We start from the raw sequence: 13176 nt of genomic DNA, 5'->3' as shown, positions 1-13176 counted from the left end.
ATTCTAAGACTGAACTGAACACACTTATAGACTGTTTCCAACGACTGGAGCAGATTTTAAACACCAACTGTGAACACCGACTGAACGCAACTGTCTCTGACTCTGTGCGTTTGGGCATGATCAGTCGTGACTCGTAAGTATCAAATTACATTCATAATCGGCCTTACTTATAGTCATTAAGTGTGTCCCCGGCTTTAGTAGGTGGTTGCCTATGTAGGCAGTATGCAGCAGTGCAGCTCACTAGGTTTTAGAACAGAGCTCATCGTAAAGTTTGTTTACGCATCATCCGATCAATATATGTGTGTGCTCTGGGGAAACAGAACAATGAGAGCAAGTGTTCTTTATAGGCAGTATGGGACTCTATATAGCTATGTTCACACTGTCAGTCCAAATCCGATTATTTGTGTATCTGATTGGAATCTGATCTAAATTATTGACTGTCTACACTGTATATCATAACCATTCAGATCCAATTTGTGTGTCCAGTGGCACTCTTATGTTTTCCGGAATATCTGCATTGGTTTCTTTGGCAATGACGTTGCATTGGTGAGCGATCGCCAAAAACAACAACAACAACAGCAGAAACGTGTCTTATTTGAAACTGACAATGTGTCCAGTACGGCCGAGGCAGAAAAGTAGGATGCTGGTATGAGCGGATTCATTCCGTGCTGTCGTCTCCACCGATCTCAAAACATGTCACCATTGTATTGTAATTTTCTGCTTGACCGACACTTTGCAACAACACAACCTCGTTTCAGCAGCAACTTTCAGCATGTTTCCTATAACAACGTTGTTTCTGTTTTCCGTGGCGTGAGAAAGTGACAAACCACGCAAAATCCGATTAGGGTGGTCAGACCGATTTCCAGAAAATTCAAAACACATTTGAATGTAGCTCAAAATGGATTTGTAAAAAAGCATTTAATTTTTTTTTTTTTTTTTTTTTGTCGTTCGCACTTGCTAAATATCAGATTCCAATCGGATGTGCACAAAAATCAGATTTAGACCCGACTGTCTGAACGAGGCTTATGTGAAAGGGTGCGTGTTTGTGTGTTATAGAGTAACAGGGGAACACACAGCAGTTACAGTAGAGTATAGTAATCATATTTACTGAATGCTGTAGATGAGGCCTGGTACTGCCTGCTCTCTGAGCCAGCGTCCACGGCCAGGTCATAGGAGCCTTCTCCGGGCCCCGGAGCAGATGCCGTCTGGGGCCAGGCCTGCTTCACCAGCAGCACTGTCCCAAACAAACACAACACAAGAAGGGTTACACATGCGTCACGACTGTCGCCACATCTGTACCCTGACTGGCCTCTCCTCCTCTCACTGTCCCTATGGATCCTTGTATTAACAGACCACAAAGGTAGGCTTCCAGAAATAAAAACACTACAAAAAAAAACCTAAAAGATCTACCATAGAAACCATTGATTTTTTAATTATTTAATTGCTTTCACTTTCCAAAATTCTGACGCAAGATGATGCGGAATTTATCATGGAAATCTTTACAGTGGTAAGTTTTTCAGGTTAGTGAAGCTAACATTACCAACCTAGGTATCTAGTTACCTAATAACGGATGTGGCGTTGAATAAAAGACATTAATGCGCTCTATTAGGGATTTAAATGCTTCTCTAACAGAAATAAAGAAAGTTCAAGCAGTAACACATCTAAGTACGTCTAAGTAGAATTAAAAAAAGTCAAAATTCAAATATAATTTTTTTTTTTTTGAAAAATAAAAATTGGTTAAAAAAGATTTTCTATTCAAGAATGAAACTACAAAATTGAAAACCATTAACTACAAAAATGTCTTTACGCAGCCAGCTGCCTGTGAAATTGCTTGCACAGTTCCTAATTTGTGAGTCATTTAGGATAAAAGCGTTTGCTAAAATAAATGTAAAATGCAAATGTATTGTAAATAAACACTCTGGGCTTGCAATTGAAAGCTGGATGGTTCAATTCCCATTAAACTGAACAGCAGTGGAAATCAATGCATCCCACTCAATGGATATATTAAAAATTAAAATACTAGGTTACTGCTTCCAGAATAATATGGAGTATGCATATATACTGCCTAATATTTGCTAAAAAAAATAGTAGGCCTATATAAAACAATAGGCATTATTCAATGATAAACGTGTTGTTTCACGTGAGTGGTATCATATTTTCAGCTTAGATATTAATGATTATTTTCCATAATTACTTCCATTTTATGTATTTGGGAGTAAAACCTTAAAGGAATAGTTCACTTTAAAAATGAAAAATCTGTCATAATTTACTCACCCTCAAGTTGTTTCAAACCTGTATGAATTTCTTTCTTCTGCTGAACACAAAGGAAGACACTTTGAAGAATGTCGGTAACCAATAGTTGATGGACTCCATTGACTTTCATAGTATTTTTTTGTCCTTCTATAGAAGTCAATGGGATCCACCAACTATCTGGTTACCGACATTCTTCAAAATATCTTCCTTTGGTTTCAGCAGAAGAAAGAAATTCATACAGGTTTGAAACAACTTGAGGGTGAGGAAATGATGACAGAATTTTCATTGTTAAGTTAACTATTGCTTTAAGTGACAAATCGCATAATAGAATAGATTGGAAAACTCGCAATCTAGTTTTGAGTAAAATGTCTCTTCAAAAAATGAATCTAGAGGGACATATTAAAATAAAATCATGGTTGGTAACTTTCATTCATTACGCTAGAAATGGAAGATTAAGCGCATTGCATTGCCAGATATTATGCAGTGTGCTACAAATGTACTGTATTCTGTACATTTTGGCAAATGTAGTAGGTCAAGTGTGGATTCTGTGCATACAAAAAACTGCATACCGTTCATGCTATTTATAAAGCAAACAAAAGCATTAGTAATATAGCAGGATGCTAATCCATAATGACTATGTGTTGGCATAGAGGTTAAATAGCTAAGCATGTCTGATGAACTATTGCCTTTAAGAAAGCCACAAATTCCTGGATTACTCCAGAAGGATTGTCCCTGTAATAATATTACTGCAAGTTACGTCAGATAAACGCATCAACAAAATGATTAAAAGTATTTAATTGCATGTCTTCCTTCCAAATGGAGCAATCCTTTCAGAGCCACAAGGGGGCGATGGTGCAAAGCCATGAAATGTTACTAAACACCAGAGCACAGAGGGACAAAGAGAAAGAGAGACTGCTGGAATCACACAATGGCATCAGTGCCGCATAGACGCCTCACACATGACATCACTGCAGCGGTTCAGTGCTGCGTTTTATGCATGCATGAGGGCTTTATGTGATTCAGATAATTCTTATGATAACTATGATACTTATGATAATGATGAAAGTATGATACTGTAGGAAGAATCGTGTGAAATATCCACACATTTAATGTAAATGTAGAGGTTTACAAATAGTGGATTAGGGCGATATTGATTGGAAAATATGGCTGAAAACCGATTAAATCGCAAATAATCGCAATAATTTGAACGAAAACATTCCACTTAAATGTAAAATAGTTTTGAACCTTATTAGAAAATTAAGAATGACTTAACTATGAGAATATTTTACAACTATTAAAATACAAGCTTTAACACTACTGAGACTTTTATTTTGTATTTATTATCATGTGAAATATATAAATAATGTACAGGAAATGGAGAAAGAAAAAAGTGACAGGAATCAACTTTCAAATGGCATAGTTAATAGGTTGACCGATTTTGTCGATAATATAAACTAAAATTGGAAAATATGGCCGGTAACCGATTAATCGATGATAGTTAAAATCAATAATATAAATGAATAATAAGAAAAAGCTAAAATCAATAATATGAACTTTCCAATCAATGTAAAATAGTGCTAACCTTTATTAGAAATTTAACGACTTGAAAAACAACTTGAAAATGAGAATATTTTGTAATTATTAGAATTAATTAAAATATATAAAATATTGCTAAGATAGTCTTGACTACTGAAACACTGACACTTTTATTATTTTTACTTTTATGTCATATGAAATATATAAAAATAAAGTTCAAGAAATGGAGAGAGAAAAAAAGGCCACAAAATTGCATTGTATTGTAAAGAATAAGATATGAACTAAAGGTAAAGTACTACAGCCAACATTTATTCAATCACTGTTTGGTGCATTTTGAACTGAAAGACATCAGCTGTAATTGTTTAAATCAGTGGGTCTCAACTGGTTTTGCTTCAGGTCCCAGATTTTACATTAGACATCAAGTGGCGACAACACAGGACCAAAATTGTAAAAAAATAAATAAAAAAAGTTTGATGCCAAGTATTCATTGCATAAAATACTAGAGCTGCATGATTGTTTTTTTTTGTTGTTGTTGTTGTCGTTGTTTAAAATAGAAACGACGATTCTCCCTGATTCTGAACAGACAACAGACATCTAAACAAAATAACATGTAGTCTAATTTACTAGAGGTTCTGACGAAATGTTAATTGGTGCAGTCAATTAACTTGAATGAATCAGCATTTTTGAACGAATCTCGAGTGAATGATTTACATTATTTAAAATGACATACACTAACCTAAAGGATTATTAGGAACACCATACTAATACTGTGTTTGACCCCCTTTCGCCTTCAGAACTGCCTTAATTCTACGTGGCATTGATTCAACAAGGTGCTGAAAGCATTCTTTAGAAATGTTGGCCCATATTGATAGGATAGCATCTTGCAGTTGATGGAGATTTGTGGGATGCACATCCAGGGCACGAAGCTCCCGTTCCACCACATCCCAAAGATGCTCTATTGGGTTGAGATCTGGTGACTGTGGGGGCCATTTTAGTACAGTGAACTCATTGTCATGTTCAAGAAACCAATTTGAAATGATTCGAGCTTTGTGACATGGTGCATTATCCTGCTGGAAGTAGTCATCAGAGGATGGGTACATGGTGGTCATAAAGGGATGGACATGGTCAGAAACAATGCTCAGGTAGGCCATGGCATTTAAACGATGCCCAATTGGCACTAAGGGGCCTAAAGTGTGCCAAGAAAACATCCCCCACACCATTACACCACCACCACCAGCCTGCACAGTGGTAACAAGGCATGATTGATCCATGTTCTCATTCTGTTTACGCCAAATCTGCCATCTGAATGTCTCAACAGAAATCGAGACTCATCAGACCAGGCAACATTTTTCCAGTCTTCAACTGTCCAATTTTGGTGAGCTCATGCAAATTGTAGCCTCTTTTTCCTATTTGTAGTGGAGATGAGTGGTACCTGGTGGGGTCTTCTGCTGTTGTAGCCCATCCGCCTCAAGGTTGTGCGTGTTGTGGCTTCACAAATGCTTTGCTGCATACCTCAGTTGTAACGAGTGGTTATTTCAGTCAAAGTTGCTCTTCTATCAGCTTGAATCAGTCGGCCCATTCTCCTCTGACCTCTAGCATCAACAAGGCATTTTCGCCCACTGGACTGCCGCATACTGGATGTTTTTCCCTTTTCACACCATTCTTTGTAAACCCTAGAAATGGTTGTGCGTGAAAATCCCAGTAACTGAGCAGATTGTGAAATACTCAGACCGGCCCGTCTGGCACCAACAACCATGCCACGCTCAAAATTGCTTAAATCACCTTTCTTTCCCATTGTGACATTCAGTTTGGAGTTCAGGAGATTGTCTTGATCAGGACCACACCCCTAAATGCATTGAAGCAACTGCCATGTGATTGGTTGATTAGATAATTGCATTAATGAGAAATTGAACAGGTGTTCCTAATAATCCTTTAAGTGAGTGTACATTTATAAGTCACTTGTCGCCACTTACTGGTGTAATGATTTTTGAATGATATTTGAAGGGACAAGTTGAACTTTTATCCCAGAACTTCTGAATATTTGTAACAGAAATATCAATACTGTGTGGATGAAAAGAAGCTGTTTATACCTATAGGCCTACATGACAACTGCTCTCTCTGGCTCAGCGGCAGCGCAGATTTGAATGTTCTGGTGTGATCGTCAAAGGTTTAATAGACATAGATGAATCGTTGTCATTTAGGAATGAGATTGCGATCTTTTAATGATTAATCGTGCAGCTCTATAAAACACTGTAGTCGGCACAAACCATGTCCTCATTTTTGATCTGTCCATTTAGCATCTGTCTAATTTAAATACCTTTTACCAAATGATGAATATGCAACAAGACATTATAGTATTTTATTGGAGATTTTACACTATTTGACAGTGTACTTGTTACACGTTACATGTCGTTACTGTAGTAATAACTGTAAATTATGTATAATTACATACAACTAACCCCTATTCCTAACCCTAACCCTGTAGTAAGAACAGGTAGTTAATTATTATTACTCAATACTTAAATGTATAATTACACTAACACCTTAAAATAAAGTGTAACCTAAAATTTACAGGAATTTTAAAAGCAGATCATTTTCTATCCCAACTTGCTCAGATACCATTTAGTTATATTTTTATTCTTTGCATTTAGCATTTGATAACCACTGGTCTAAATGCACGTCTTACCACACAGACTATTTTTGTAGCATATATTTTTAAAGACAGAAGGATACTGCAGAAATCTTTGAGGTCCATATCTTTTCATGAAGATATTGGGTGAAAACCACAGAAACTTGTGGAGAAAGTGTGACACATTGTGTGAAAGTAGTGCTGGTCAACCAAAACTACCATTTTCTGATATCATACACAAGCAAGCCAGTAAATAGATCAAACATAAAAATATGAATATATAACAGCAAAATGTCAACTTGATCTCTGATCTAAGAAACAGCCTGTTTAAACATGTAAGAATGTATAAGAGTGGCAGGTGGCATGCCATATCCTGACATTACCGAGAAAATCTTACAAAAATGATATCAGTTCAGGGAGGCACTGATCATATTGATCCTATCACAGACCTCACAAACCAACTCCACTAGTGCACCATTTACATCCTGATCTAAAATGTGATCCAAAAATGTCTGCTTACAGCACAAATCCGTTTTTTTTTTTTTTTACAAAAACATCATGCTACAAGTTGAGTCACACATAGCTGACTCAAACAAGCCTGTTAACAAAAGACTAGTGGGAAATTATGTGCACTAAGCCAACCTACTTCACATGACTCATCCTCACTGCGTCTGGTTTCTCTCGAGACTGAATTTCACACTCAAATCACTCAAATCACAGTTTCAATTTTTTTTCTAAATATCATTATTCGTAAACAACTTGCCAGATCAAGACGGAAACAGATTTATTGACCAAAATCATTTCAGGGAACAGCTCATTACTGAACAAAACACAATTAGTGACCTCATACATCAGAAGCTTTCGAGGTGCACTGTTATATGAACACAAATAAAGCCACTTTTCTAATCATTATGAAGATTTATTGTATATATTGAGTCAGCACATTATGTCACTAGTTGGAACCAGCACTATATAACAGTAATATGTTGTTTAATTGTTAAGTTAAAGGCCAGCATCATCAAAATGAGGCTAGACAGTATTAGGCATCAGTATGTGTTTGTGAATACTGCATGTGTTTCATTGGTGTCAATGGATCACTAACGTCTCATATATTTTGCTAATGTAAGTGTGTATTATGCCATATTCACTGGAAAGTTTGGAGAGTGTACATACCTGGTGGGTATCCTGGGCTACCTGTCTGATAAAGGTTGGCTGTGTAGGTCGGGGCAGTCGTAGGATAACCTCCGGGATAGCCTGTACACATGCAGAGAGACAACAGTTTAGAAATGACACTAAAACATAAAATCAACATTAGCAATTAATTGAATTGATCTGCACTGGTCAATTACACGCATTACAGAGCCGATGTGTCAGACTTGCCAACATATAAACAATTTCTAATAAACAAGATAAACAATTTTTATTATTAAATTATATGTTGTAAACAAAGTATGGAGTCTGAAAAAAAAAAGTATCTTGTGCAGACAAAAGCTGCATTTATTTGATCAAATAATACAGTAAAAAACAGTAATATTGTGGAATATTACTACAATTTAAAATAGCCGTTTTCAATTTGAATATATTTTAAAATGTAATTTATTCCTGTGATCAAAGCTGAATTTTCAGCATCATTACTCCAGTCTACAGTGTCACATGATCTTATAGAAAGCATTCTGATATGATGATTTGATGCTCAAGGAACATTTCTTATTATTATCAATGTTAAAAAAAAAGTTCTGCTGGTTAATATTTCTGTGGTAACTGTGATTTCTTTTTCAGGATTCTTTGCATTTATTTCAAATCGTAGCATTGATTCAACACTGATGATGTGAATTGGAAAAAATGTTGTCTTTGCATTTGGCCTCTAAAAAAAAGAAGAAATAAGAAATATGTTTCTATTGTGTGTGTGAACTTCTCTTCTTTTTGTGCTTTGGATAAGATTATAAAATAAACCAATAGCTAAATAGCTATGTATATAGGCTTTAGTTTAGAACATAATCTGGCTATATTCTCACATTGAATGCCCTTTTTTTTTTTTTACAGATCAATCCATTTCCAATTGGATAAAATCAAGTCCTGTCCAAGTTGAATATCCTGTTTCACTCAGCAATACAATAGATTAGAAAAGTAACGTTTTCTTTTTTCTTTTTTTTTAGAGAGAGAGAGAGAGAGAGAGAGAGAGAGAGAGAGAGAAAATCACCAGAACATAAATTAACAAAAGCAAGTGCAGATCCATTTTTATAAACAAAAAGGCTGTTACTATTTCCAGATATACTGATCCAAATCAAATCTCTGTAACCTGTGCTATCATAGGAAAGGACAAAGAGAGGGAGAGAGAGCGAGGTGAGCTCTTTATTGAACAGGATGAGCACAGATGGCATCCATTACGACATGTCTGTCTCAATAAGACACAGTCGGATGAGTGTGAAACCCAGTGCATCGCTCCATACTGAACAGCACGAGCTGTCAGACGTACAGGGCATCATGGGAAGGGAGTATCCAGGTCTGGACAGCTCACTGCAAGGGATGGATTATATCAACACTGGAGGATGCAGGAGAAATACTGGCGAAAGAGTGAGCATGTGAGGACCTGCTTGATCATGTGTTTGGTAAAGGAACCGTTCACCCATAGATGTTGAGAGAATTGTCATCATCTACACACACACATACAGTATATGTCTATTTGTACATAAAAGGAGATATTTAGAAGAATGCTCAGGCTATATTTTTCTATGTTGATAATTGACTTGCCAGAGCATTTCTATCCCAATAATAAAAAGCAAAGTATATAAAATGGTAACACTTTACAATAAGAGTCCATCTGTAACATTAACTAAGGTTAATAAATGTCATAGTAGTATTGATCCTTGAAATTTACAAAAACATTTTTACATTTTAAAGTTCTATCATTACTAACATGAATGATCAAGTTATAATTAATGTATTAATATTTATTTGTACAGTATTTTTTTTAAGGTTCAGCACTGTTTTTTTAATTTTATTAATAAAGTTTACAGCACTAGATTACTTGGAGTTTAAATTTTTATTCAGTATCCATTTTATAAACTTAATCGGTTAATCAGTTATCGGCCAGCATGGTCCAGCCTAGTTATTATTATCTGTAAAATCCACTATTGGTTAACCTCTAATTTCGCCATCACTTGCAGCAGGAAAATAGAAAAATAATCTTTGTTTCCCAAACAATATTTTGAAAGCACCACACTTAGAAAATGGCTTAAATATAGTGCTATCATTCAGCTAGCTGAAAGTCAAAGTATTTTAAATTACACAATTCACTTTTTAAAGCTTTCCAAGCTACACCAAACTGTATCTTAAGATATGGTGATATTTGTCTGAAGACACCAGAAGTTTAACTCTTTATCTGCAAGTACAGAGCGTCCTATACATTTTCTCCCTCCATCTCTCCACTGAAATGACCTGAAAAGTCATCCATCCGTTAAGCAGTGCTCACAAAGACACAATCTGATTACAAGTGTGTCCAGCCTCTGATACAAACAACGCTCTCTCCACTTACATCTGCACTGACAAGCAACTCTCTTTAAAATGGGACTTTAAAATTTCATTTCATCTTTCAGTCACTTCAGTTCATTCCTGCATTTACAAGATATATGCAGAACCGCTTGTACTATAATAATGTCACAATCATGCGTCCAATGAACTGTGTGATGTGTTTCTTGTCTTATATGGAGAATCTCTCTCACTGGAAGTCACTTTATTTTATATATCAGGTAAATATAAGGTCTGTGAACTATGCTCATTCCCAGTGATCACAAATGAGACCTCTTTAATATATCGATGATTTCTCCTAGACAACAATGAGATACTACAACAACTACTATTTCTACTAATAATAAATATTCATTTATAAATGTAATATAAATGATGATGATAATAATAATAATAACAACAACAATAACAGCTTATAAATAAAGTAGATGTATGCAAATATAAAGATAACTGCAAAGATAATATGCAATTTAAAAAAATATTATATTAATTTATGCATTTTTATAAATGCAATATAACCAATAATCTGGATTATAATATTAATATTCAAAAGATAAATAAACCTGATATACAACTTATAAATTGAATCTATCCCATATATTAAGAGATTACAGGTTTAGTTATAGTTAGAAATGACATGTTTTGCAGTAAAAACTACTCTTACAGCAGTTATTTAAATTGTACTGAATTTCAATATATTTTGATTCTACTTCATTATTATAAAATTATACATCTGGTTTGATTCAAATTAAGAAATTAAATCCTGGATGGAAGACTACCCTGGCCAGCTACTGACCAGCTCAGACCAGGCTGCTACCATGATCCAAAATAAAACTACCAGCTTAAGATGGATTGTCCAACAGTGAAAATTCTCCCCGCTAATCTCATATGCTATATCTCATATTTTTTTGTTGAGTTTTTGAACAATGTCTCAGACTGTGCTCAAATTTGCCTAGATACCAAAGTCAGACATCTCAATATGAACTAATTTCTCATCAAATGATATGCTATATGCTATTAGTTGCTTTTCACATTCATATTACAGCTCAATACTCTTACTGTCCGTAAACAACTGTCTCTTTTAATTTCTCCTAAGGAATGTTCTAAAATAAAACTGACACTTGAATCGTAAGTGAGAAAACCCTGTAAGTGAGGGGGGAGGGGTGGGGGGAGTAGATGTTGGTGTGTAAACAGTCTCTATTGACCCAGAGAATCCCTTCAATAAGAGCACATCAAATATGAGCCTACGGTTGCCATGGCAGCAGACAAACACCTGCCATGAGTGACACGGCGCTCATGGCTCTACATGCATAAACACACGCCAACACGGAACAGAAGTGAGAGGTGAAGTATGCATTAATGCACACCCATTCCTGCACATCACAGACAGATGCTGTAGTCAGGTCTGCAGCTTAACGATGACAACATTTTTATTTTTGGGTGATCAATCCCTCTACAGACAACAAGAAACAGAATTTGCACCTTAAAGGTGCAGTAAGTGGGTTTTGAAGAAACGCTGTTGATAATTGAAATTGCTCCACCTCCAAAATGCATGAACATGCAATAAAAGAGTGGATATCTCTTTATCATAGCTGAAGTGAAGCACACCAGCTCCAGACAAACAATGACACTCAAAACCGCCCTGTAACTACAGCTAACCTTACAACAATAGCATATCTTGGTTCTGTGAAACATAGCAAAGCCAATGTATGGAGCAGAAAACAAGGTAAACTTGTCATTTTCAGACCTTCCCGCTTAGGCCTCTCCAGCGCTAGAAAGCTAGAGGTCCTAAAGCCCTTGGCTTATCATAACCCTTCTTTTTCCAGTGAAATTCTTCTAACCTCTTCTCTTTTGTAATGTTTCTCAGCCACTTCTCTTTCTACAGTCTATCTTTAAATCTCCCTCTTGCTCACTCTCTCTCCTCCCCCATCATGAGTGGACACGTCCCCTGCTGCTGATTTGCTACAAGTGTTTCATTGTGCTCTGTCCGATCCACTTTCAACAGCATTTCCCAGAAATCACTTATTGCACCTTTAACTATTGATATAGTTGTATAGAGTAAGATCACAGACATTTATTAATAAAGCATGTTGTAATTTTAAATACGTGTGATTGTCTCATTACATACCAGTATTAATTTTGGCAGCCATTTTTGATTTAGTCTTAGTTTTCATCTTGAGACGAAAATACTTATTGGTCTTAGTCACATTTTAGTCATTTTGTCTTTCATAGTTTTAGTCTAGTTTTAGTTGACGAAAAGTCATTGCATTTTTTGTCAACTTTTAGTCAAACTGCAGTTACCGACATTAATTCTGGTAGCTATTTATATGTAGTCTTTAGACAAAAAATGTCCTACATTTTTTATCTCTAGGCCCATTCAGTTAAGATTATGAGAAATGTAAATTAAGGTAACAGGCTGTATTGACTTTAGCAGTAGCACTTGTGCAATTCTACATACCCCTTTTCCTTAGTTCAGTGGTTTTTAGAGTGCCCTACCCCCTGGTACCCCCTCTCTTCCACTTAGACTGCAGTCACACTTTTTCCATTAAGGGACAATATTTTTTAAATATTTTTTTTAAATTAAACAATGTTCAATATGCAATGATGGTAAGAACGAAGTGATACCGGTACTTTTAAAATATTAAACTAAAGCCAGTAGTAAGTCACTGTCTTTATGAGTGAGTCATGGAGTCACTCATTCATTCATTCAGTAAGGAAGCAAGCTGCCATTTTTATGAACGGGTCATTGAATCTCACGATTCGTTCAAAGCCACAGATTCGTTCACGAATCACCGATGTGTGCTGGCTTTCGTTGCAAAATAGAGCAATAAGCCTACTGACAATACTGTTTTAAATGTAGTAGCCTACATTATTTAATGTTACCCTTCTGTTTGTTGAACTGTTGTATAAAATCAATGTCACATTTGAAATCGTGTGGATATTCAGAAAACATTACATTCTTGCTCGTATGATCAACATTAAAAACACTGACTGCTGGATATCAGCCTATATTTTGATCGCAGATTTAGTAGCACAGATAGCGCAAACGGCTCGTGGCAGAACACAGACAGACTGAACGACACTTTAATTTAAGTAGCCTACTAGAAGATCTCAAATGAAGATCGCTAAACTCCAGCTTACTCGTCTGTTTTCAGATCATCCGCGGTTCTTCAGCAGTGTAGAGAGCGCGCGCGTATGGTTGCCAGATACTATTGAAAAGACCGGGTAGA

At 35.8% G+C, this 13176-nt stretch overlaps 1 protein-coding gene across 3 annotated transcripts in view; it reads right to left on the bottom strand.

Annotated features, from left to right (window-relative positions):
- Positions 1 to 13176, bottom strand: part of fam168a (family with sequence similarity 168 member A) — a 65759-nt gene that overhangs the window by 8179 nt on the left and 44404 nt on the right. For 2 of the 3 annotated variants that reach the window (XM_079874749.1, XM_079874750.1), the window contains 2 exons: positions 7592 to 7672; positions 1109 to 1234 (listed from right to left, as the gene is read on the bottom strand). In XM_079874749.1, the coding sequence (XP_079730875.1) occupies positions 1109 to 1234; positions 7592 to 7672 (207 nt within the window). The remainder of the gene's footprint in view (positions 1 to 1108; positions 1235 to 7591; positions 7673 to 13176) is intronic. The other variant, XM_079874751.1, reaches the window with a different exon arrangement.

Source organism: Squalius cephalus (genome assembly GCF_949319135.1).
Source record: "Squalius cephalus genome assembly, chromosome: 6".
NCBI classification, from domain to species: domain Eukaryota; kingdom Metazoa; phylum Chordata; class Actinopteri; order Cypriniformes; family Leuciscidae; genus Squalius; species Squalius cephalus.
Note: the sequence above shows the minus strand (reverse complement) of the source record. Positions and strands in the feature narration are given on the sequence as shown.